This window comes from Mustela lutreola, chromosome 16, assembly GCF_030435805.1.
Source record: "Mustela lutreola isolate mMusLut2 chromosome 16, mMusLut2.pri, whole genome shotgun sequence".
NCBI lineage: Eukaryota > Metazoa > Chordata > Mammalia > Carnivora > Mustelidae > Mustela > Mustela lutreola.
This window is the reverse complement of record NC_081305.1, coordinates 26,128,416-26,154,087: the sequence shown is the minus strand read 5'-3', so window position 1 is coordinate 26,154,087 and position 25,672 is coordinate 26,128,416. Positions and strand designations below refer to the sequence as shown.

The following is a 25,672-nucleotide window of genomic DNA, read 5'->3' as shown; positions in this document are numbered from 1 at the left end:
GCGCCCCACCCCCTACTGCCCTCCGTTGCCTTAGTATCCCTACACACCCGCCAGGTGGGAGAATGAAGAGTCTTTCTTCCTCCTCCCTCCCTCCCTCTCTCTAGGGGGTTGCTAGGAAGCGCAACGGGGTGTGTGTGTGTGTGCCAAACTCGTTCTCCACAAGCACCGTGGGAGTGACAGAGGCGGGCTGGGAAGGATTCCCTCCTTCTGGAAAGAGTAAAGGGCCGCCTGGTCGGACTCCACCGCCGGCACCTGCACCCCCGCCGAGGTACCGCCCCCGGCCCCCCGCCCGGGCCCGCGCACGGAGTGAGCACTGGCCCTTTAAGAGCAGCGCGCGAGGAGGAGGGCTGGGAGCGCCCAGAGCTGCGCCGAACTCGCCGGGGACGTCGGGCGCCGGCTCCCTGGCTCGCTCACTTGCTCCGACCGGCTCCCTGCGCCTCCTCCCGGGACTGCGCGGGGACCCGGGCCCGGGTGGGCGCGGGGCGAGCAGAGTCCCTGGGCGGGAGGCGCGCGCTCTGGGCAGCACCCGGCCCCGGGCATGGACAGAGGGAGCTGGGCGCGCAGGGGGCGCCGCGGGACCGGGCGGCCGGAGCGCTGAGCCAGACAAAGGCTCAGGAGTTGCGCTAGCTTTCGGGAGCCGGGCCCGGGGCGCCGAGGCTGCGGGACCCCGCGGCTGGCGGCTCCGGCCGGCCACCTCCCCCGCGGGCCGGCCCCTCGCGCCCGGACCTGCCCTGCCGGCTTCTCCTCGGGCGTGAGAATTTGCTGAAGGGACCTAAGCGTCTCCGGAGGGGACAGGGACCGAGAGGTCTGCCGCGCGCCCGCCGGGCGGGGAGCCAGGGAGCGTCGCAAGTTTCCGATCCGCGTGAGGGGCCCCGGCGCCGGCCAGCGGGCGAGCCCTGCGTGCAGCGCCCCCGGCCAAGCGAGGCGCCGAGAGCATGGGCAGCGACCGGAGCGCGCCCGGACGGCCGGGCTGGGCGGTCAGTATCCTCGGCGGCCGGGAGGCGGCGGCGCGGCCGCGACTGCTGCCACTGCTCCTGGTGCTTCTGGGCTTCCTGGGCCGCGGCGCGGCGGCGGAGGACGCAGAAGTCAACGCGGAGGTAAGGACCCCCGCCCGGCCCCTCCGCGGTGGGCTGGGAGCCTGGGGGCTTGCGGGAGGGAACCACGCCCGCGGCCTGGGGCGAGGGGTGGAGGGTGCGGAGAGGAGCCCGGGTCCGAGAGAAGGGGGGCGGGGAAGAATGGGACCAAGCTAGCTGCCCCTCCCCAGCTCGCCCACTGCAGCGCACCTCATCCCAAATCCTGGAGAGTGTAGGACTCGCACCCCCTCTACCCCTTCGGCCCTGCCCGGGCACTGATCCGCCCCAACCCGGGTCCCGGGAGTCGCTTCTGCTGCCCCCAGCCCTCGCTCCCCTCCTTCAATTTCCCCGCGCGGCTGATTCCTCGAGAGTCCTGCGGGCGCGCCGTGACGTTCCCTGCGAGTGGGGAGGGGGCGGCTCTGGGGGCCCACGGGCGGAGCGGGCAGCGCTCCCGCCTCGGTAGCCTCTGGTCTGGGTGACAGCGAGCCACGAGTGCGGCGGGCCGGGATGGGGGAAGGGGTGCGAACCTCCGAGACAGTAGTCCCGGCTTACTGGGGCGCTTGAGCGACTTCCTTGGGCTCTTGCGTGGAAGCCGCCCCATGGCCAGGTGGGTCCAAGAGAGACCCTGCCTCCCCCTGGCGCTTCCTTCCACTAGAGTCCCTACGCCGAGGCCTGGGTTGGAGAGGGCAGACTCCGAACGTGCTTTTCTCTGGAGCCTGCCTGACGTCCCTCCCGAGCCCTGTCTCCGGATCGGTCCCGCGAGTGACCAGGCGCGGCCTCCTGGGCATAGAGTGGGGTCCAGCCAGAATCCCCACCACCACACGTCGGCTCCACAGGGTCGCCCAGTGCCGTCCTCCGGAGCACGGACAGTGAGGACACCAGCTCCGTCGCCCCAGCAAAAGCTGGGTCCCTGCTGTCCAGAGTTCTAAGACCCGACTCCCTGCCCGGAAATAGGAGAGGGGTGCTCTAGGCAGGAGTGCGGAGGTGGGAGGAGAAACACCTCTGTGCCGACCCGGGTAGGCTCTGGCCTCGGTGCCCTTGGACCGGCCTGGAGCCTCCCACAGCCGGGGCTGTGGGCCTGAGCGCCTTCTATTTGCAGCGGGCGGGTGCTCCCTCCCAGCCCCCTGGCGGCTTCCCCACCTCCCCCGGCAGCCTGGGAGATTTTTCCGATGGAAGCCTGCCCTTCCCCGCCCTACTTTAATAAAAGCATGGAGGAAGGGCAGGGAATTCCTCCCGGCTCAAGTTACACCTCCCAGCCAGTTCCCCACCTGCTTTGCCCTCCCTCCCTGGCCTGACCAGGGAAAGCTGCGGGGAGCCCAGCCTTGGCTGGAGGTGTAGAGGGAGCCCAGCCCATGCCCTGTCCAGCTCCGCGCGCCCACCCCCCACCCCCCATTTCACACAGGCGGTCAGGAAGGGGCTTATAGGGAGTTCCTGCTGGTGGGGCTCCCATCCAGGTACTGGGTAGAGAGTGCTTATTAGGCTCACCAGCTACTCTGGAGTGGGGGACCCAAGGATTCCAAGTCAGAGACCACCCTTGAGGAGTTTACAGTCTATTTCAGAATGGCATCTCTGGGGGCATCTAGGTGACTCAGTTGGTTCAGCGACAGCCTTCGGCTCAGGTGATGATCTGGAGTCCCAGGATGGAGTCCTTATCAGGCTCCTAGCTGAGCAGGGAGTCTGTTTCTTCCTCTCATGTTCTCTGTCTCTCTCATTCTCTTGCAAATAAATAAAATCATTAAAAAAAGAAAGAATGGCATCTCTTCACAGGAACTGGGTGGCCGTGCCTGTGAATTGGCATCCTGGATGGCTAGGAGCTGTGGCTGGAAGGGCTTTACTCTCTTTCCTTTGTTTCTGCTCCTCCATCACACCCCTTCTCTCCCAGCTGTGGGAGTACCCATAGCCCCGGGCCTGCACTGTTAGCCCTGAGTACCCACAGACCAGAGCCCTAAGCCTGTGGTGGCTCTGGCTAGACATCTATGACTGGCCTGTAGGCTGTCTCCTGGGGGCAAACCTGGGTTGGGGCACTGCTGGAAGAGACTCTGGATGGTAGAAGGACCCTTGATGTTTGATGTTGGAAGCCAAGGTAGAGATAGATGGTCTGTACCAGCAACTACACTTAGCTTTGGAGTACAGGCTGTCCTTTGAAGTCTGTCGAGTCTGTCCAGATTTGGGCCCAAAAAGTCAAACCGCTTCAGCAACCAGCCCATTTGCCAGGAGGCCATGGGAGAACTGTCCCCAAGCCCATGCTAGCTGAGGACCAGCATAAGAGACTTCTGGGGCTAGCCGTTACCCCAGAACCCCCATAGCTCCAGACTTTAGGTCAGGCCATGGCTGGCACCATCTCTGAGCAGCCTGACAACTGAACCCAGACCCAACTGAAGCCCCTCTCCCTTCCCTCTCTGACTCCCAAGACAGAAACTGCAGCAGTTTCACCAGACTAAGGAATCAGGAAACCCGGCGTGTGCTAGGAGCTGGCTGCCACCTGCCACCTGCCAGGCCCCAGCCTGGAGATGGCTATCTTCCTTGAGGGAGCTGCCACTGAGCTACTCTGCCCTGCCCCACTGGCTCCCTGGGATATCAGACCCACGCCCTGCCGGACAGAGGTACCAGCGACAGCTCCTGGTCTCCCTGCCCTCAGACTCCAGCCCCCACCCTTGGCTCCTGGTCCAGGAGTTTCTGTTTCTGGCTGCAGCGACTAGCCTGCTTATGTGCCTTCTGTGTTCACCGGAGAGTCTCTGGTCTCCTCCCCGCCCCTTTTAGGCACAACTCTAGGCTCTGAGCCCTGCCCCGTGGAGGTGACTCAGCTGCCAGAGTTCGCAGGTGTGGTACCACCGCTGCTAAATGTGGGCACACCCAGGTGTGCCGAGGTTGAGACTCCCGCACATCTTCCTTGCCCCTAGGTGGTGGCTGAGCAGAATGAGCAAAAAGAGGGGTGCAGGCCAACCCAAATTCTGATTTTGACCTTCAGATCTGACTGGCAAGCCGAAGCCCCAGGCTTCCTGTGTTCCAATCTCTGCTCACACTTCCATGCCGGCCCCTGGGGGTCCCCATGGGTGCTTTCCTTTTAGTACCCTTTCTTAGATGTGGAGAAGGTGCAGAGGTTCCCTGTGTCCCTCCCTCAAATAAAAGGGGTTCATGTGAAGGCCCTGTCATCGGGAACCTGCAGAAGTTTCGTCTTCTGTCTCCACTTTTCAGTCTCTTCTCTTAACTACTCACAGACCACTCCTTTCCACAGTCTCTTTCAAAACCCTGAGAAAACTGGGCTGATTGGCATGGCCAGGGACCTGGTGTCCCACTATGCCCTGCCCTTCACCCTCAGTTCTCTACTGGGTCCCAGTGCTTGGGCCGCCCCAGGGTCCAGTTGGTCTGCTGCCTCTGCAGAAAACAGCCCAGCCCGTGCTTGTCTGAACAGCGTATCTGCCTGACCTGCTTATTCTGACCCCTGGACAAAAATGCCTTCCTTTGTCCCAGCCCAAGGAGCAGAAGAAACAGACTAGAAACATAGCCAGATCCCCCACAGGAGACCTTCTCCAGAACCCCAGCACTCACAGCCAGTCCTCTCTGAGGCCAACTCAGAATGGCAACACTGCAACCCTGGGAGAGATGCGCCCTGGCCAGCACTTAGTTCTGGCCTCTTTGTGCCTTGACCAGATGCTCCCTGCCATCGTCCCCTCTGCCCAGCTGGGATTTTGGCTTCTGCCTGAGGCCAGCTGTGGGGGTTGCTGTGGTCACCACGGCCCCCCAGCTCGGTTTATAGTTGGTGCTCTAGAAGGAATGTTGGCATCCTCCCCCAAGTGTATAGGTTGAAACCTGACTCCCGAAGCGATGGTTTAGGAGGGAGACCTTTGAGAGGCAATCGGGTCATGAGGATGGAGCCCTCTTGAAGGAGATTAGTGCCCTTATAAAAAGCTGCCCGAGAAAGCTCCCTTGCCCCTTCTACCATGTGAGGGCACAGCAAGAAGTAGGCAGTCCACACCCCAGGAGAGAGCCCTCCCCAGAACCCAGTTGTGCTGATGCCCTCCTCTTGGACAGCGGGGCTCCAGAACTGTGAGCAGTGCATGTTACCAGCTGCCCAGTTCATGGTATTTTTGTCACTGCAGCCCAGACAGATTAGGACATTTGGCATCTTCTGCATCATCCCAAGGCTGATGTGGCTCGCATAGCTGGCTGACCAGGATGGGGCCCAGCCCCATGACCAGCTCTGCTTTCAGACCTGGGGATGTTGTCTCTGTGGCCGCAGAAGCAGGGAGGGGTTGGGGGCTGTCTGCTCCGGTGCCCTCCACCACACAGGGTCCTGGGAGGACCCCACAGATGAGTGTGAGGACCTGGGGCCATGCAGGCGGTAGAACTCTCTGAGCCTATGGCACCCATAGGAGCCTTCTAGCAGGAGGATCCCCCCGAGTCAGGGCTCCCGTGAGGCTGCTCCCCAGAAGGACACAGGTTCCAGGGGGTTCCTGGAGACCAGGGGCTGTGGACTGGGCCCTTTGGGGAGGTAGCCCAGATTGCCATGTCCCCAGCAAGAAGAGCATAGGCATACAAGCTGGGCTTGGATCAGAGAGACAAAGTACGGTGCCTCTTACCAGATCCCATGCCCCTCATGGGAACAGCAGGAAATGAGCAAACTCAGAGAGACAAGTCAATCTGACAGCTGGACAGACAGATGAAGACCTAGGGGCCAGCCGTCACCCAGCCTGTGGAGATGCTTCCCATCCTACTGCCCTGATGGCCAAGCTGCCCACACCAGGAGGCCAGGTGTGGAGCAGCTTTCTAGGGCTGACCCTTAGCCCTGAGAGCTACCTTGTCCTCCCAGGACTGGTGGCCACCCTGGGGGCTGGGGTGAGAGCTCAGCTTCATGTGGAGCATTTAGGAGCATGGCACTGGGTACACAGGAAGCACTTGCAAAATGGTGGCCAAACAGTGTCAGTGATCACAGGTGGCATCTGCTGTTGTGTGCTGAGCAAAGGCTGCAAGGGGCCATCATGGGGGGACCCCGCGGGGCTGGAGCCAAGTGGGAAGGAGGTCGTAGAGGTGGGGCCAGAGCTGCCCTTGGCCATCCCCCCGCCTATCCAGCCACCCAGGCTTTGCCCCACAAGCAGCCCTATGGACACCAGTAACACCTACAGGAGAGTTTCTGGCCCCCAGCTCTTCATCTGTCTATCCGGCTGTCAGATTGACTTGGCTCTTAGAGGCCCCAAGGCCTGGCTCTCAGCCAGCCCCGGAAACCACTAGCAAACAAGACACTTTCACCCCACCCACTGGTCGAAGGACCAAAGGATCAAAGGACCCATCCGTTCTTCCCTCCAGGTTAAGGACTACAGGAATTCAGGCAACCACCTCCTTTCTGCTCCCTGGCTGGGTATCCCGCACCCTCCTACTCTCCTGCGCACCCATAGCCCCTTCCCTAGCTGCATCTTTCAAGTAGTGGGGGAGGGCAGCTTGAGCCCCAAATAAGCAAGTGTGTTCCTCTGGAACTGCTGAAATATGGACCATCCTGCCTCCAAAAGGTAAAGGATCCACCAAGGACAGGGGGCCTGGCTTGGTGCCCCCTCTCCTCACTAGCCTTGCGTCTGTGTCGTCTGTGCTATCATCTGTGCGTGGCGGGAAGGGAGTGATAATATTGACTCCTCTTTGCAAGGAAGGAACTCAAGTTAAATCAGCCCCCTCCAGCGCTCAAAGGCCTGTTACATGGACAAGCAGTCAGGACCCAGGGGTGCGTGTCCCCGGGAAGCAGATTTCCGCTCAGCCTGAGGAGCAGCTTTCCAATAGTCACTGATGCCCAAAGTCAGAATGGGCTACACTGGGGGCAGTGGGCACCCCGTCTCTGCAGGGGTGCAGGTTGGAAGGGTCTTGGGCCCCACCATGGTCCATAGAAGCTTCAGCGAGGGAGCTGGATTCGAAGGCCCTGATGTCTTCTCCAGACTGAGGCTGGACGAGTCTAGGGCTGGGTTGGGTCATCTAGCTGGTGCATGGGCTCTGGGCTCAGCTTCCCCGGAGAAGGGGGGACACCCAGGGTGCATGACTGGCGTCTGCTGGGACCGTGGCGGCCCAGGACCACAAATCTCTCTCCGAGCTGGCTCTGTGCCTGCCCAGACAGGGAGTGCAGAGCCAGGCTAGGTCTTGGCCTGCTCCCAGGACCCACAGACCCGGATACGGAATAAGGGGAACAAGCACGACGAGGAGCTCACACCACCGAAGGTTCGGTCCGTCACCGGCTGCCCTGACAAGATGCCGTTTATGCCAGGCTGGCAGGGTCTGCTTGGACTGCAGAGAGAGCTGGGATGACAGCAGCAGAGCCTCCCGGAGATCCAGCTTATCGCTCAGGGTCCGATAAAGCCGTGGGCGGGGCCAGGCAATCTGAGGCCCAGGGAGAGGGGGAGCTGCCTGTGGCGGTGGCGCCGTGCCGCTCCCCCTCCCACCACCCCCACTTAATGCACAATATTGATCCATGGCTCCTTCTCAGACATATCCTCCCCGTAGACCTGCCTTGGCATTGTCTCAGCAGTTCTGGGGGGCAGCCCTGCCGACATGGCCCCACGCCCAGACCCAGCTGGAGAGGTGGGGTGTGGGGAGGGTTAGCTGCCCTCCCCCAGTGCTGTGCTGGGCCAGAGGCTCGTGCAGCTTCACAAGCAGCCTGGGCCAGTAATACTGCTTGTGGGCTCCAGTTCTAGCCAGACAGATGTGTGACCCTGGGTGGGCCATCGCCCTCTCTGAACCTCATTAGCTGTACAGTGGGAATGGGGTCCTTGTGAACATTGAATGGGATGACTAGAGTCAACTCCCCAGCCCATGGCAGGTTCTCAGCCTGCCACTATGCTTATGGCCTCTCCTAGGGGGAAGGGGGCCTGGAATCTGCCCTCAAACTCCTGATGGCCCCATGTTTCCTTACCGGGGCTAGCCACTCACCTGAAGCAGCTCTGCATACTTTTTTTTTTTTTTTTAAGATTTTATTTGTTTATTTGACAGACAGAGATCACAAGTAGGCGGGGTGGGGAGGGAGGGAAGCAGGCTCCCTGCTGAGTAGGGAGCCCAATGCAGGACTCCATCCCAGGACCCTGGGATCATGACTTGAGCTGAAGACAGAGGCTTTAACCCACTGAGCCACCCAGGTGCCCCTACATACTTTTTTTTTTTTTTTTTAAAGATTTTATTATTTAAGAGAGAAAGCATGGGGCGGGGAGAGGGAGGAAACAGACTCCCCAGTGAGCAAGGAGCCCCTGAGATCATGACCTGAGCTGAAGGCAGCCACTTGACCTACTGAGCCACCAGGGGCCCCAAATCTACACATACTTATGGGATGGCAGCCCAGGAAAGAAATGGCTAGAAGAACTCGGGTAGGTGGGGTCTCTCTGCATGGTCCCTGGAGATCTCTTCAGAACCTTCCCTGCCTCCCACGGACAGTGGCTCTCATAGAGCAGCTCCCCCTACTTTGCTGCTTCCTGACTGGGCTGTGCCGCAGTTTCCCCACCTATGAGACTCTAGGTAACGAGGAGGAAAAGGAGGCTACTTTTTTTTTTTTTTAAGATTATATTTATTCATTGGACAGACAGTAGTAGTAGACACAAGTAGGCAGAGAGGCAGGCAGAGAGGAAGGGAAGCAGGCTCCCCGCTGAGCAGAAAGCCCGATGCAGGGCTCGATCCCAGGATCCTGGGATCATAACCTGAGCCGAAGGCAGAGGCTTTAACCCGCTGAGCCACCCAGGCACCCCGAAAAGGAGGCTACTTTTGTAAAGGACAGAGTTTACAGTCACCAGTAAGAACAGCAGGGGCTTGAACACAGTTCCTCTCCAAGTTCGAGACTGGGTGGTTGGTCCTGACTTTGGGAATCACAACTCCCTTTTGGTCCGTGGCAGCAGAGCACGTCAGCAAGCTGGGGCTTCAGGGGTGCAGGCACAGCCCCTGTCACAAGCCTGTGCACCCCAATCCCGTGCTCTTTTCCCTCCACGTCCTCACCTCCTAGGTTTGTCACCCTTGGTTCCGGCAGGAGGGTAGAGAGAAAAACCCTCCCAGGGATGGGAAGAACCCGCACAGCCCTACCGGTGGTGCAGACTGATGGGCACTTGGCAGTCAGCCCTGAGCACAAGTTTGCCAGAGTCAGGCAGGCTCCAGCAGCTTTTGCGCCCCGTTCTCTGGGGCTCGGCTGCTCAGGGCCCAGGCTGCATATCTGCCCCCTGCCCTCACGTGCCATTGCTCCCCGACCTGGCTTCTCATCCTGGTCATGGCCAAGGGCATTGGTCACCAGGAGACTGTGGGCTGATTATGAGATAGAGGTTCTTGGCCTCCCTGAGACCCTAAGGGTAGTTGTCTGTGGGGAGGAGGATCCACAGGCACCCACGGGACCTTCCTGTCGGCCCCTGAGCTGCCTCCAGGAGTGAAGGGCCCCATCGGCAGGGCTGGGCTCTGGAGCTCTTCACTGCAGACGGGCCCAGCTCCCCTCCCTTCCTCTCCCCAGGGCCCCAGTCTGAGCCTCCCCTGCCTGCCCTCCCCCTGTCACTGCAGACACCACTAATCAGCCCCTTGGTGGCCCGTGATTGCGCTCCCTGAGATATTTTTACCTTATGCAAATGGGCAATGTACAGGCGCCCTCCTCCATCAGCAGGCAGCTCTGCCTCTCTCTCTCTCCTCTCATTGCCAGAGCTGGCCTGGCATCACCGCCTGGCCTTCCGGGGCTGCCCCCAGCGTCTTGGGGAAACTGCCCATTACGGGCTGTGGGCTTCCCATCCTGCCCCTTCCATACACTTAGAGCCTCAGGAGAGGTTTCCTGTGCTTGGGAAGAACAGGGAAGGAGACCTTGGCCAGAAGGGGGAGGTGGGTTACTGGTGGGGGGGGGGGGCGGGTATGCCTCGGGCACGCCTGCTTCCCACTGCTGCTCTGCCCTTACCTGAGGCTGCCTGGCACTTAGGCCCTTCTGAGGGCCTGAGTGCCTCTTGGGAGAGGCAAAAGGCTGTTCCAAGGACACCCCGACAGGCCTCCATCATTAATAATGCACTTCCTGAGCCCCTTTCCCTATCCGGCACTTTGCCATGCAGGAGTGTAGACCCCCAGCGAACCCTTCCAGAAATCTGGGTGATGAGGCAGGTCCTGGTCAGGCCCACCCTGGAAGTGGGATTTTTACCTCTGCAAGTTCCTTCTCCCCAATGCTTCTTGGAGGCCAGCTCCTGGGGTCAGCCAGCCAGCCAGCTGAGCCCTACAGGTGCCTCCAGCTCCTCACTGCCCCAGGGCAGGGGCTCTGCGGTCGGCTTCTGCCTCCTCTTCTATCTGATGCGGTTTTCATTAAATGCAGCACTTACTTGATGAGTTTGATTTTTTTTTTTTTTAACAGCACTAACTTGTAGCCTCTTTATGCACCTGGAAATAAATAAAAATGTGGCGGTCTTTAAAAAAAAAAAAATTAGTCTGATGACAGCCGAAAGCACAGGAGGCATGCAGCCACACCTCAGGTGTCTGAGCCAGAATCTGTCCCCCACTCTGTCACTGGAGCTGATGGTTATTTCCCAGCTCCGTGTCCCTGCCTCCTTGTTCAGTAGCCATTTCCTAGGGCCTGGGAGGCCTGGAGCTGGGGCTGGGCATCAGTCCATGCCACCCTCTTTGGTTCAGCAGCCACTCCATCCAATGCGGCCACCTGCGCACCACGGAGCCGGCTGTGGGAACCACCCAGTCATGTCGGGGGGGATGGCAGGTGGCACTGAGGGAGCAAGTCCTCCAGGAGTTAGATTCGATGCTGGTGGCAGACAGACATGGGTGTGGCCCTGGCCAGCTGACACAGGGCTGTCGGTCCACAGCAACCACCATATCTGGCCATCAAGCCTGCCTTCTGAGACTTCGATGTGCAGCCTTAACCTTCCAGAGCCTCACAGAGAGCAGGCCGCAGGTGCCCTCACCCTGGCAGCCCCCAGAGACCCAGGGCGGGCCAGCAAAGGTATGAAGACACTTCCACGGGGCCAAAGCCCACAGCAGTCCCTGGCCTCTGTGTTCACCAGCAGCCTCGTGTGGTGGTCACCATGTTCTCACAGCCAGGATGAATTCTTAGCACAGTTCAGCTTGGCTCCTCGGGGATTCCATCCTCCAGTTGTGACTGTGACGGGCATGTCTGCTCACAGACTTGCAGGCGTGATTCCCTCCCTCTGTGGGAACACCTGGTCTCCTCGGGAGCCTGGAAGCCCCTGGAGGTCAGCACACTCTCTCGGTCCTCCACAGCCTCCAGCTGGCGGTGTCTGGCACAGAACGGGCGTCACAGAAACACTTGGCAGGAGGTGGGGGTGTGCACGGATGGATGGACAGATGGATAGATGGAGGAGAAGACATGCTAGAAGGCTATGGAAGGGGATGGGCACCCCTGTTGTGTGCCAGCTGCTTTTCCCAGGGCTGCCCCATTATTACTTGAGAAAACTCAGTCCCGGTGAAAACAAAGTGTTTGTGGCAAAGCAGGGACTGAACTTTGGGTCTCCTGTCTCACCCTGCTGGGCCCTGGTGGGCTGCCCAAATCCATCTGCTCTTCTGGGAGGCTTACGATCTCCAGGGGAGCAGCACCAAGGGGCCAATTTTCCTACTTGGTGTGACTTCAAGAGGTTCTGAACTCCTCAGGGTCCCCAGTGGTCTGCCAGGAGTGGTAGGGGGGGCTGCCCTGGAGCGGCCAGTACAATGATAAGGACAGCTACTGTGAACTGTCCTTATAGACGCGGTTTCCATCCTAACAGGGAAAGACCAACAATAAACACCGGAAGTGGAATATATAATGTGTTAGACAAGTACAGGGGAGGAGAAGAGGGGATCCAGGGGATGCAGATGGGGGGGGTCTTTTTTTTAACATTGTGTTGTCAGAGAATACCCCTGGAACAAAGTGAGGTGAAAGCAGAGACTGAGGAAAATAGGGTGGGAGCCATACAGATGTCTGAGAGAGAGCGTTTGGACAGCAAGAACAGCACGTGCGAAGGCCCTGAGGCAGGAGTGTGACCATCTTGGGGGCGGGTGGGAGGAGTGAGGGCTGAGGGCTGAGGCAGGGCAGGTAAGAAGGGCCTGGCAGCTCCTGTTAGAACTGGCTTTTCCTCTAAGCTGGAAAGTCTTTGAAGGATTCTAAGCAGAAGCGTAAGATTGACCAGACCTGACTGTAAAGGCCTTTTGTTCTGCTCTTGCATGAGAACAGACTGTAGGAGGTGGGAATGGAGAGAACAGTCCAGAGGCTCACACGGTCGGTCACTGCAGCAGGAGGGGATGGCAGCCACGTTGGGCAGTCGTGGGATGCAGGCTGTGTTTAGAGGTAGCAACGCTAGACATGCTGACCCAGGGGTGGCCTCTTCTTTGCAGAACTGGCTGAGGCTCTATGGCTACCTGCCCCAGCCGAGCCGTCACATGTCCACCATGCGCTCCGCCCAGATGCTGGCCTCCGCCCTGGCTGAGATGCAGCGCTTCTATGGGATTCCCGTCACAGGCGTGCTCGACGAAGAAACCAAGGCGTGAGTGCCTCCGCCAGGCCCTCCTCCTGGCCTGCTCTGGCAGGGGTTTGGCAGGTGGAGTTTCCAGAACCCAGTGGCCTAGATAAGAAATGGCGATTGGTCTGGTCTTCCCTGCTCATTCTGATTGCCTGGGGATGCCTGCCTAAAGCTCTGTGTTCAGAAAGCTGAGGCGACTCGGGCTGGGCAGCAAGGAGCACGGGATTAGTGATGCCTGCCCCAGGCACGGGGATGGGGAGGAGCGGCCCCGGGGCCCTGGCTGGGACATCCTCGCTAGGCACTGCGCTGAACCTGACAAAGGTGACAGGACCCAAAGTCACATTCTTGAACATGCACGGAGCATAATGTATCACGGACGCGGGGCCTCGGGTAACTCTCCCATTTCTGGGTGATACCGGTGTGAAGGGGATCACCTTCGTGGAGTCCCCACTGGGCACTCGGTCTTCCAGTCTGAGGTCAACCTGCCTGGTTTTCTGATGAGGAAATTGAAGTTCAGAGAAATACCCCACCACACCCATACAGAGGCAGCTGGAGGCCAAAGGCAAAAGGGTGGTAGAAGAAGGTGGACTGCCTGGAAGAGGCAGAGCCCAAACAGGCAGGCACAGGGAGGAAGGCTCCGGGCTTACCCCTCTGTACCCGTGATGCAGGTGGATGAAGAGACCCCGCTGTGGGGTGCCAGACCAGTTCGGGGTGCGCGTGAAAGCCAACCTGCGACGGCGGCGGAAGCGCTATGCCCTCACGGGGAGGAAGTGGAACAACCACCACCTGACCTTCAGGTAGGCACCGCGGCTCAGCCCTCCCACAGCACCGGCCGGAGACTGCTCGCTCCTCTCCCCACGCTGGCTGAGGCCTCAGGCTTCATAGTGGGCTTGTCTGGAAGGCTTCCTTTCCCAGAAGCCCACCCCAGGGTGCCCAGCATAGATGGTCTGATCTGCTCCCACGCTGACAGATCAGCCGCACTTCCTAGGCAGTCTTCCCCCAGCGAAGGTCAGGACCCTTGGAGCTGCTTCCGCTCCGGCCTCCTTCCTCCCGGCTCCCCACCCCACCCGCCAGCAGCGGGGAGCTGGCTGCAGAGCTGGGGGCCTCTGCGGTGCCTGGCACATGGGGCTTGGAATCTAGGCATCTGCCAAGTGGGCAGCAGCAAGTCCCCTACAAAAACCCTGGTCTGCACACCCTTCTTTGGCAAGAAGCCCCCTCTGAGCCCTGAGCCACGAGGCAGTCCCCAAGGACTCCTCTTCGTGTTTCAGTCCAGCCACAACCCATCCGCAGCTCTATCTCCCCCAGGCCCCCAGAGCGACCAGCTTTTAATGGAGATCTGTCCAGCACACAGAAGCTTAATCTGATTTATGTGGGTGATACCAGGCCTCCTCCTGCCTTTATCACGTGCAGACTCAGGGGCTGCTTTCTCCATCAGCTCATTCTTATCATCCTCCCAGCTCCCCAGGATAAGAGCACGACTCTCCCTTTTCCATTTTACAGATGCAGAACTGAAATACAGAAAGACGAAGTGGCCTGCCCAAGGTCATGTAGGTCATGTCAGAGCCCAGTCTGGAACTCAGGACAGCCTGAGCCTGCAGTCCAATAATCAGAATGGCTTGGCTCATGTTTTTTAAACCTCAGCCATTTGTCTCCAAACTGTCTAGTTCTTTCTCTTAGCTACAGAGCACCCGTTCTCTTATTTGCTTCATGGTTTTATTTAAGCTAATTGGGCACTGTACAACCTTACTTAGTGATATCCTCATGAACTCCCAGGTTTGATGTATTAGTTCTCTTTTTCAGATTCACATCAGATAAACTAATGGTTGGTATTGACAGGCACTGTTGGTAAACCAGCTGAGCTCTTAGGTGTGTCTCTTGGGACCACGCACCCAGTGGGTGCTAGCAGTGGACAGTGGAATCCAGTAGGCCCTGAGTTCACTCCCTTGTTTCCCGGCCCACCTGCAGCATCCAGAACTACACAGAGAAGCTGGGATGGTACCACTCACTGGAGGCAGTGCGAAGGGCCTTCCGCGTGTGGGAGCAGGCCACGCCCCTGGTCTTCCAGGAGGTGCCCTACGAGGACATCCGGCTGCGGCGGCAGAAGGAGGCTGACATCATGGTACTCTTTGCCTCCGGTTTCCACGGCGACAGCTCACCATTTGACGGCACAGGGGGCTTTCTGGCCCATGCCTATTTCCCTGGCCCTGGTCTGGGCGGAGATACCCATTTCGATGCAGATGAGCCTTGGACCTTCTCTAGCACTGACCTGCATGGTAAGGACACCTGGCCAGGGCAGGGCAGGGGAGGCAGAGGCGGTGCTGAGCATTGCCCTCTGAGCCCGTTTAGCAGCTACAGGGTTGGGAGAGGAGAGCTTCCCTCGGGCATTTCTCTGGAGCACTGACCCTCCATCTCAGTCAGTTGTCCCGTGATCTCTAAGGGATGGTAGGGAAGTGAAGGAATCATTGTACCCATTTCCCAGGTGGGGAAGCTTGAGCCCCAGCAGTCAGAGCAGCTCAGCCTCTCCTAAGATTGGCAGAAGGGCCAGCTCTCTGATAGTCACAGAGCTGACTGTGTTGCCTGTCCCCACTGTAGGGAACAGCCTCTTCCTGGTGGCAGTGCATGAGCTGGGCCATGCCCTGGGGTTGGAGCACTCTAGCAACCCCAGTGCCATCATGGCGCCCTTCTACCAGTGGATGGACACCGACAGCTTCCAGTTGCCCGAGGACGACCTCCGGGGCATCCAGCAGCTCTACGGTGAGTGGACAGCATGGGTATGGCCTGGAGGCTCTGCACACCAGTTTTCAACTCCCCGCCCGACAAGGCATAGGTACCACCAGTAACCCTGTTTTGTAGAGGAGGAAACAGGCCCGGAAAGCATTAGTGACTTGTCCACATCGCTCAGGGAGTAACCAATGGGGCTAGAAATCACACCCAGGGCTGGGCAACTCCAGGGCCTGGCCCTCCCACAGGGCCCTCATGGTGACTCCAGGCTGGGATCCCCAAAGCCCCTCATTGACCCCTCTTTCCTCTTCAGGGTCAGTGGTATTCTTATTAGACTGGGCATGCCACTGCGGTCCCGGACCCCATTCTTCCCCATTCGCTCCCAGTCCCAGCCTGTCCCAGGTTCTCCAGGCAGTGTTGTTGGCTTTTCACTGCCCAGTGGCTTTGGCTTTGAGGCAGGTGACACCCCCTCCACCCAGGCCTCACCCGAGAAGGTCTCCAGTGGTAAGGTCTCCTGAGGACCAGTTCTGTGGGTCAGAGCCTATGCTCAGTGCCCCACTGAGCCCCTTTTTAGGGCTGGCAGTGTTGGCCCTGCTGGGCAGGTGACAGACACTCCTTTACAGACATCCTGGCAAACTGGCAATGAGATGGGCCCTTGGCAGAGGTCACAGAGCCATGTTCTTGCCTCTGCATGTGTCCCCTACTTCCTGGTCCACTGAAGCAGGCTAGTGCCCTGAGGGGAATGTCCACAGGGGAACGTGGACTCAGGCAGCCTCAGGGACACAGTGACCCATGTCCAGTGTGGGGAGGCCGAGGAGGGGGCTGTATGGAGGAGGATGGAGGTCCTGAATGTGATGGCTGGTGTGGGGGAGGAGTCTGCTGTGAAGAGACGGGGACTTGCACCTGACTAAGTCTACCACCAAGGCAAACGTCCCTCTGGGCTGGGGGCCCCAGGTCCCCTGGTTCTAAGTAGGAGAACCTGGCATTCAGGCTGGGTTCTGGGGTTCTGGGGCTACCTGCTGACTTCCCACTCCCCCCACCCTGCTCTGCAGGCACCCCGGATGGCCAGCCACAGCCCACCCGGCCTCTGCCCACTGTGACTCCCCGGCGACCAGGCCGGCCAGATCATCGGCCCCCCAGACCCCCCCAGCCACCACCCCCAGGTGGGAAGCCGGAGCGGCCCCCAAAGCCAGGCCCCCCAGCCCAGCCCCGAGCCACGGAACGGCCTGACCAGTATGGCCCCAACATCTGCGACGGGGACTTTGACACAGTAGCCATGCTGCGTGGGGAGATGTTCGTATTCAAGGTCTGGCCCCTGCCCATGCCTCCCTAGCCCCTTGGCCCCATCTCAGAGCAGGAGGGCAAGCCCTACATCCCATTCCAGGAGCCTTTCCTCACCTGGCTGCCCAGACACCCCCACCCCTCCTTCACTGAGCAGCCTATGGGGAGCCATCAGACCCTAGACCAAGAAGATACCAGCCTGAGGGACAAGGGGCTTGGCCAGGGTGACACAGACGTGCAGGGGCCTGTGCCCCACCCAGGGCTCCCTTGCCAGGGCTGCCCTGGTCTTCTGAGCTACCCTTCCAGATCTCCCTGACTGGGAAGGGGTGGATCAAGGGGAGGCCTCTCCCAGGATGAGGCTTGCTCTGCCCACTCACACACACGCCCTCCTCCCCAGGGCCGCTGGTTCTGGCGGGTTCGGCACAACCGTGTCTTGGACAACTATCCCATGCCCATCGGGCACTTCTGGCGTGGCCTGCCCAGTGACATCAGTGCTGCCTATGAGCGCCAAGATGGACGTTTTGTCTTCTTTAAAGGTAGGTATCGGTAGTGGGAGCCCTGGGCACCCTTCCTGCCCTGGCCTGGCCTCCAACCCAAAGGGCCCGAGAGAGGAGGAGAGCAAAGGGCTACGTTGCACGTGTCATCCTTTTGTCCACTGTGCGGGAGACGCATCAAGGCCAAGGGAGGGGTGGGGGAAGGTAGATGGAAACCAGGAGACACCCGAGGCCCTGGGGTCAGAAGCTGCTCCGACTGGAGGTGAGCTGCCCGTCCTCTGCAGCATGGGGGCTCCGCATCGGTTCCCTCCTTCCTTGCCTCTTGTGCCTCCAGCAGCCCCTCCTCATAAGAACAGATCCCCCGAGCCCAGGGCAGGATTTCTGGGGTCTGCCAGCAGGGTCAATGGAGCTCCCTACTGCCAGCCCTTCCTTTGGGGCCTGCTGCCCTGGGGAGGGCCTCCAGGGCAGTACCCCTGATGAATGAGCCATTTCCCAGCCCCCCTGCCAGCCTGAGCCCCCGCTAAAAGCCCGAGAGGCCAGACAGGGCTCCCCCTCTTTCCTCTCTCTGTACAAGAACTGTTTATGGGGGTGGGATGGATGTTCACACGGGAATGCAGGCCATTTATAGTGTGACAGGTATGTGCACAAATGTGAGTGATCTGTATGTGTGTAAGTATGTCGCATGTGCCCATGAGTTCCAAGTGCATGTACACGCAAGTGAGTTGCATTGTGTGTTATCTTGGGTGTGTATAGGGGTCAGTGCCTATCCTGTGTAAAAGGGTGTGTATGATTGTGTGGTGTATGTGTGTACATGCATGTGTCGTGTGTGTGCGGTGAGTGTGGCTGTGGATGTGAATGGATTTGTGGGCCCAGAATAGCACGCCCCATATCCCCTCCCCAGGCATGGCCCCCAGCCCCCGCCTGTCCTCATCCACCTCCCCCTCCCTCAGGTGACCGCTACTGGCTCTTCCGAGAAGCAAACCTGGAGCCCGGCTACCCTCAGCCACTGACCAGCTATGGCCTGGGCATCCCCTATGACCGCATCGACACGGCCATCTGGTGGGAACCCACAGGTCACACCTTCTTCTTCCAGGAGGACAGGTGAGCCCCCCCTTCCCTAAAGGGAGAAGGCTCCAGTCCAACCCCCCCCCACCCAGAGAGAACCCACAGCCTGGTGCTTTTGGTCCCAGGTACTGGCGCTTCAATGAGGAGACGCAGCGTGGAGACCCCGGCTACCCCAAGCCCATCAGTGTCTGGCAAGGGATCCCTACTTCCCCCAAAGGGGCCTTCCTGAGCAACGATGCAGGTACTGGGGCCCACCCCCTGCAGCCTGCCTGGCACTCACCATCCCCCCTCTCCACACCCAGGACTCACCAGCATCACATCACGATGGCTGGTATGGGGGACACTGCTGTGGCAGGCCCCAGGTTGGGGGCTTCCAGAGTGTAACTCTCCTGACCCTTCCTGCATTGTCTCCAACCCCTTTTTACAGACAGTCAAACTAAACTATAGAGGTTAAGGGCCCCAAGTCCCTCCGCAAGGGAGTTGGACAATCGAGTCCCACCCAGGTCTGCCTGTGTCCAGAACTGGCACTCGGAATGGCCTTGCTCCCTGCAGAGTTCAGCTAGGCCTGGGCAGCCCACAGGGAGCTTGCAGGGTGTGTGGGGGAGTGAGCTTGGCTCGGGCGATGGAAGGCTAGGGTCCTCCCAGGGTGCCCACTTTCCCGCCTGGAAAGGAAGCCTGACCTCTGTCACTGTAACGGAGCCACAGGGAGGGAACTGCGGCTTTTATTTCTCCAGTGGGGTCTCTGGCGATCTTGAGAAAAACCATTAGTCTTGGTTTCCTGGTTCCGGGTTCTTGGGCTCAGGGGAGACCCTCCTGGCTCTGCTGGAAAGCCAGTGCTTAGGCCAGGCACGTGGCATTTGTGTGTGATGGCATCACTGTGCAGCCACTCCGAGCTCATTGTGTCCAGCAGAGTATGGACTCACCCCTCATCCAGAACTGACCCTTCCTGAGGCTGATGGGATGTGGGCAAAGTGCCCAAGGCTGCAGAGCTTGTCCAAGGCAGTGCTGGGCTCTGTTCCAGCCCAAGGCTGCAGGCTGGCTGTGTGGCCTTGAGCAAGACACTGGCCTCTCTGGTATGGGATGAAGCTAGTCCTGGGACAGTATGGGCAGGGCCCGCTGACTGTAGCCCCGGTGACCCAGCGGGCTGCAAGACCCTTCCAGGTACCACCTGGGTCAGCGTCAGCCCAGTCAGGAAGCAGGGGAAGCACAGTGGGGCCCTTGACCCAAACCTGCCCCTCTCTGAGCCCACCCACCCTCCCCCCACCCCCGCCTGGCTCCTCTATGTTGGGAGGGGGCAGATTTGAAAATGCTCAGGCTGGCAGGTGAGAAGGAGGGTACTTTAAAACCAGGGTGCCTCCAGCATGTCCTGGTCTTCTTTGAGGGCCTGGGGCTGGTGGGGGGGGGGGGGTGCCGCCTGACATCGCTCATCCCTGCTTCCCCGCCCCGCAGCCTACACATACTTCTACAAGGGCACCAAGTACTGGAAGTTCGACAACGAGCGCCTGCGGATGGAGCCAGGCTACCCCAAATCCATCCTGCGGGACTTCATGGGCTGCCAAGAGCACGTGGAGCCGGGACCCCGATGGCCCGACGTGGCTCGTCCGCCCTTCAACCCCGACGGGGGTGCAGAGCCCGGGGCGGGCGAGGAGGGCGAGGAGGAGGAGGGGGGCGAGGCCGGCGGCGCGGGGGACTTCGGGGATGGGTCTGACGCGGATGGGGGCAGCCGCGTGGTGGTACAGATGGAGGAGGTCACGCGGACGGTGAACATGGTGCTGGTGCTGGTGCCGCCCATGCTGCTGCTGCTGTGCGTCCTGGGGCTCACGTACGCGCTGGTGCAGATGCAGCGCAAGGGCGCGCCGCGCGTTCTCCTCTACTGCAAGCGCTCCCTGCAGGAGTGGGTCTGAGCAGCAGCGCCGCCCTCCTGCTGCGCACGGTGCTAAGGGGGCCGTGGCTGGCGGGGCCCAGGCTTCTCCTACGGCTGGGTGGGGGTGCACCAAGCCAGAACCTTCCAGGGCTCCCTCAGCCCCTGGGTGGAGGCCTCGCCAGGCCCTCCAACCTCCCTGCCAGCCCTGCCCCAGCCCTGTCCCAGCCCTACCCCGATGTTTATTTATGCCCAGCTTTTGCTGGTTTTTTTGTTTTTGTTTTTGTTTTGCACACTAATTGAGTATTTGTTTCTACTTTGCTGACCCGGAGCAGTGGTCCCTCAGGGCAGGGGTTAGAGCTTTCTACAAATAGTTCTGCTCTGGACAGGGAGTGAGCCGTTCTGCCCGCACCACCCCCACACCCTCCTCGGCCCCGCCCCGCCCCACCCAACAACACCTCTGCCTTGGCCACAGCCAGGGAAGCAGAGGGTCAGAAGGCCTAGCTGGAAAGTGGCTAAAATGTTTCTGAGGCTCTTTCCCATCCTGGGCCCTCCTCAGCCTGAGCTGGCTTTGGAGACTGGTGGGGCCTGAGTGGTCTCCACCCACCCAAATCTCTGCCTTGGGAAGAGCTTTCCCCCAGGGGCAGCCCCCCCCACCCCCCCCACCCCCCCCACCCCCCCGGCCCAGGTGACAGAAGGGTAAGGTGGCCTACTGGCCATGAGTCATGTGGAGTTTTGAGTCCTTCCCTGCTCACCCCTCTCAACCCGTTACCCAGGCTTCTCATACTTAAGATGCCTACCCTGGCCCTACTAAGTCAAGGGGCCCACAGTCCCCAGTGCCCACACACCCCTTGAGCCTACAGAAGAGGCCCTGGACCTGCCTTACCAAGGACCAAAGGGGGTCTGCCAAGGCCCCTCCACCCAGGGACCTCCTCCCCCAGGCTGGGCTTCCAGCCCCCAGCCACTCCTATCTGAGCTATGACCCACCTGGGCTCCTTGGCTTCTTCCCACTCTCTCTCACCCACACCACCGTCCTCAGGGGTCTCAGAATCCCACGAGTCTCAGGCACCAGCTGCCAGGCTCCCAGCTGTCCCAGGAAGACAGGGGGCTGATGGGTGCCCACAGCCCACCACGCATGCGGCGTAGGGGTTCCTCCCCTCCAGCTCCCAGTCCCCCAGAGCACTGGGAGGAGGGACACTGGTGGACAGAGGCCAGCAGCTCTTTCCCTCACACAGAGTTGTGGGATGCGGCTGCAGAGTCTCTAAAGGCGCCCACTATGGCCCGCAGACTCCCCTTCTCCTTGGCTCAGCCCCAAGGGCAGGGACACTTCCTCCTTCTTTTCCCTCCCAAAGTAAGCAGGAGGCAAGGCTGCTGTGGAAATGGTACTGTACAGCCGGCTCCGTCCCCTCTGCTTCCCCTCAGCCCTGAGCAAGCAGGTCTGCCAGCCAGATCCCTGACCCCTGAGGGAGAGGCGTCTCACGCGCTGGCCTGGAGCATGGGTCCAGCAGCTTGCTCCCCACTCCGTCCTCAGAACTGGAGAGCCAGCCAAGGGATGGAGGGCAGTGTCCACCCCCATACATTTCTTTCTGTAAATATTCTGCACTGATTAAATTGTACAGCCGGCAAGTGTGGCCTCCTTTGTAAGAGGCCCTGGGCCAGAGCCTATGGCTAAAGGGGTTGCGGGTGACAGGAGTGAGTCCAGGCTATGATGAGGGCACCTGCCCTCCATGCTGAAGAGACCTTGTTCCCAGTTCTATGGGGGCTCCTTCCCAGGGGCCTACTGGGAGGGGCAGAGCTCAGAGGAAGAGTGAGGGGTGGCTGCCCTCCACAAACCAGAGGCAGGTGGGGCAGGGGACCCGAGTTGACCCGGCTGAGGAGGGACAGAGAAAGAGTACAGAATTTGCTGGACATTCATTCATTAATGTAAAAAAGGGCATCCCAGCTTCCTACATGCAGTGTGGGTCTAGGAGGGGTGGGAACGCCAGGCCGGGCCCCCCAGCCCTTCTTCCACCCATCTAGACTGGGTTCTGGGTGGCCTGAAGACCCAGCATGGAGGCAAGAGATGGGAAGTAGTACCACTTTAGATTTGGAAAGTTCCCCTTACCACATGTTCTGCTCAAAGAGGGGGTGCAGAGGAGACCCAGGAGAGCAGGAGACTGAAGCCTTACAGCCCCTGGGATCCGATGGGCATGGCTGGCAAGGCTTGGACCCCACACCATCCTCTGGGCCAAACTAATAGGCACTGGCCTGCACCTGCCAGAAGTGCAATGGTCAGTTATAGTGGGGTTCCACCCCAACCACGGAGCAGGCCAAGCCTCTACAACAGCTCAGAGCAGGGTCCTTCAACCTGTTCCAGGCCCCAGCCTCCCCCAGCAGCACACCTCCTCCCCAGCCCTCCTTGATCCCACCCTTTCCTCTCTTTGTGTTGAAAACTGGCTGAGGAGAGTAGGAAATGCTGGCCCTCAGAAGCCCCAGAGGCCTGTCAGGCTCCACTAGGAAATGGCCCATGAGCTCCCCCCACCCCCACCCCAGGGGCCTTGGCAGGCAGCAAGGGGGTCCAGGGCGGACACTATCTCGTCAGCTTGCTTGTGGCAGAAGCCACAGGGCTCCACTCAGTTCTGCCTGAAGCCTGAAGCCTTAGGGTCACCAGGCAAGTGGGGGCATACAGACGAAAAAGGAGAGGCTGCGAGACCTCTCAGTGAGCTCTTCCTCAGAACCCAGGCCAGGGAAGAGACTTGGCACAGGAGGCTTCGGCTTCTCAGGATATCGCCTGAGGAGACTTCCACCCCCAAGCTCTCTAGTAAAACCTCAGAGCAACCCATTGGCTGAAGGAACAGCTCATCTGGTGAGCCCATGGGTGTGAAGATCTCTAAGGTTTGGGGGTCAGGCCTCAGCCCTGCCTCCCCCAGCCCCAGAGAGCCCTGCCTTGCGACTTGACACCATTCCCACCTCAAGGATTAACAGGAACCTGCATCTTTAAATTGGTTTTGTTTAATGTGACTGCATCTGAACTCACCATGGCCCCACAGCCCCCATCTTGCTAATTCCCCAGTAAGATAATTAAGACTTAACAGAAAGAAGCAAAATTTAAGTCCTCTCCTAGCCCAGGCCAGTGTTGACAGTATGGCATGTTTCTTCCAGGCTTTTTTCCCTCGCATTTGCACAGCTTGAAGTTTTAGAGTCTAAGACATGCTGGGCTTTGACCCGAGGCCCCGGGTGCTTACATCTCAGCAGAGTGGGCAACTCAACCTGCCGCATGGGCTGCTGGGAGGATGGACAGAGGATGGGCAGCTGTACAGCGCTGGTCACACTCCCTGGCACGTAACATGTGCTCAATGGGTGATCGCCACCCCCATCGACTTGCACACTTAATGAGAAAAGTGGGCCTCAGAGAGGTCAAGGACTTTGCCAAGGTCACACAGTTAGGACATGGCCTTGCTGGGAGAAGCACCCAGACAGATTGACTTGCACAGCTGCTCAGCCCCAGCTCACTCTGGTGCTGCTGGAGAATAGAGACGGCCATGAGGAGGCCCCTGCCCACCCTGGTCTTCCCTCCCCACACATTCTAGGCATCGAAGACCCCAGAGCCACCAACAGAGCCCCCTTTCAGGCTGGGGCAGGGGCCAAGCTGGCTGCTTCCTCCTCCTCCGACTTGGCAGAAAAGCCTTTTTGTTGTGGCTCACACAGAGGCCATTCTCTGGCTCACGGGCAGGAATGGCCAGCTTCCTGTCCATCCACAGCCTCCCAGACAGCAGTGGACTCCTCCACGTCAGTCTGAGAGGAAGGGCTTTCTATGCCTCCACGACATCCAGTCCTGCTTCTGGGACCCAAGGCTGACAGGCTTTACCCTCCAACTCGTAAAACCACACAATGGGGTAGGGGTCAGCCACCCCTCGGCTCTCCCAGAAAATGCCAGAGATTCCAGGTCTCAAGGCACTTTCAGGGCAGAATAGTACCACCCTTGCCCCACCGCTCAAGTGCCCTTGTGACGCACAAAGCCCTGCCCAGTGGCTTGCCTTGTCTCAACTGTCCCTTGCCCTGGCTTGCCTCTATGCCTTTGTTTATGCTGTTCCTTCCTCCCAGAAAACCCTTCCCTGCACATTTCATGCTGTCTCAATTGTATAGATCCCTCAAGGCCCAGGTGAAGACTTGCCTCTTCCAGATTCCCACCCTCCCTCCTCAAGACAGCTGATTCTACTTTCTCCTCCAACTCACCCAGCCCTCCTGTCCTGACTATTGTTTCCAAGCCTAGCCCATCCATCCCCCCCACCGCTTTTTTTTTTTTTTTTAATTTAAATTCTAGTTAGTTAACACACAGTGCAATATTGGTTTCAGGAGTTGAATTCTGTGATTCATCATTTACACCCAGTGCTCATCCCAACAAGTGCCCTCCTTAATGCCCATCGCCCCTTTAGCCCATCCCCCCTCCCCCCAACTCCCCAGCAACCCTTAGTTTGTTCTGTCATTAAGAGTCTCTTAGGGCTTTTTCCCTCGCTCTCCTTTTTTTTGTTTCCCCTTTCCCATATGTTCATCTGTTTTCTTTCTTAAATTCCACAAATGAGTGAGATCATATGGTAATCGTCTTTCTCTGACTGACTTATCTTCACTTAGCGTAATATACTCTAGCTCCGTCCACATCATTGCAAATGGTAGCCCGCCCATCCCTACAGGCACCCAGTTGCAAACCATGGCTCCACTGCTCATGTCTCTGAGCCCAGATTCCCCATCTGTGGAATGAGGCTAACATGCGTATCTCATACGCTTTTGAGGCTTGACGGAGTGAAGCCTTGTAAACACTTAGAACAGCCCCTGGCCCATGTCAGACTCTAAACAGTTTGTTACTAATATCTCTATCTTAGGTGCTGGTGTACCTGATGGGCCCCAGGGAGGCTCCCCTCCCTCCTTGCCTTTCTCTCCAGGACTGGTGGGGGGGCAGGTCAAGGGTCAAGGAGCCTGGGGGCAGGTGCCAGGAGGAGGGACATTCCAGTCCCACCAGCTCCTCTCCCAGCTGCCAAAACCCCTCCTCAGCCTCCCTCAGCACCAGCCCTTCTTCCCAGACCCTGACTCGGGTTTCTCTGCCGGGGCCCCTGACACCTCCCACCCCCACATTGTTCACCCACCTCAGAATGCCAGAAATAGCCTCCAAACTCCCCTTCATTTCCAGCTGGGCTAAAAGGCCCCTCCTGGAAAAAAAACGATTATCAGTCCCCTGCCAGCATGGATCACAGCAATAAACTGGATTCCATTAAGAAATCATTCTGAGTCACTGGAAAGGGAGAGGCAGCTATACCCCAATAATTGCATCAAAGACACACAGCACCACCCTAAAACCTGCCGGCTCTAGTCACATCAACCCCTCTGTAGAGATGGAGATACTGAGGCCTGGAAGGGGGCTGATTTGGCCATGGTCCCTCGATGACCCTGAACTGTGAACTGTCCTTCTGGTGTTCCAGCATGACTCCCTTCCACCACTGCCTCCCCAGCCCCCACCCCACAGTCTTCTCCTCCTCCCCCCGCCCCACCCCCACATGGGACCTCCCTCTTCTGCTCTTTGGAGAGCTGAGGGCAGGGTGATTAATTCTGCCTTCCAGATAAAGGGCATGTCTGTGCTTCATAGAGCACAGATCCTGGAGAGGAGCTCTGCCCTCTGCAAATAGCCCCCCATTGTCCTGTGAGAACAACCCCTCCTTCTCCCCTTCTCAGGCCTTGCAATCTGGTACAGCTGACCCCATTCCCTTGGTGGTCAGACGA

The 25,672-nt window shown here is 59.3% G+C and overlaps 1 protein-coding gene across 1 annotated transcript; it reads left to right on the top strand.

Annotated features, from left to right (window-relative positions):
• The first annotated feature begins 274 nt into the window (after positions 1 to 274).
• On the top strand, positions 275 to 21,547 carry MMP15 (matrix metallopeptidase 15). Its single transcript, XM_059151401.1, has 10 exons — positions 275 to 1,097; positions 12,375 to 12,523; positions 13,168 to 13,296; positions 14,465 to 14,772; positions 15,092 to 15,253; positions 16,273 to 16,526; positions 16,899 to 17,037; positions 17,946 to 18,096; positions 18,186 to 18,301; positions 19,510 to 21,547. The coding sequence occupies exons 1-10, from the start codon at positions 936 to 938 to the stop codon at positions 19,962 to 19,964; spliced, it is 2,025 nt and encodes a 674-aa protein (XP_059007384.1). The 5' UTR covers positions 275 to 935; the 3' UTR covers positions 19,965 to 21,547.
• The last annotated feature ends 4,125 nt before the right edge of the window (positions 21,548 to 25,672 follow it).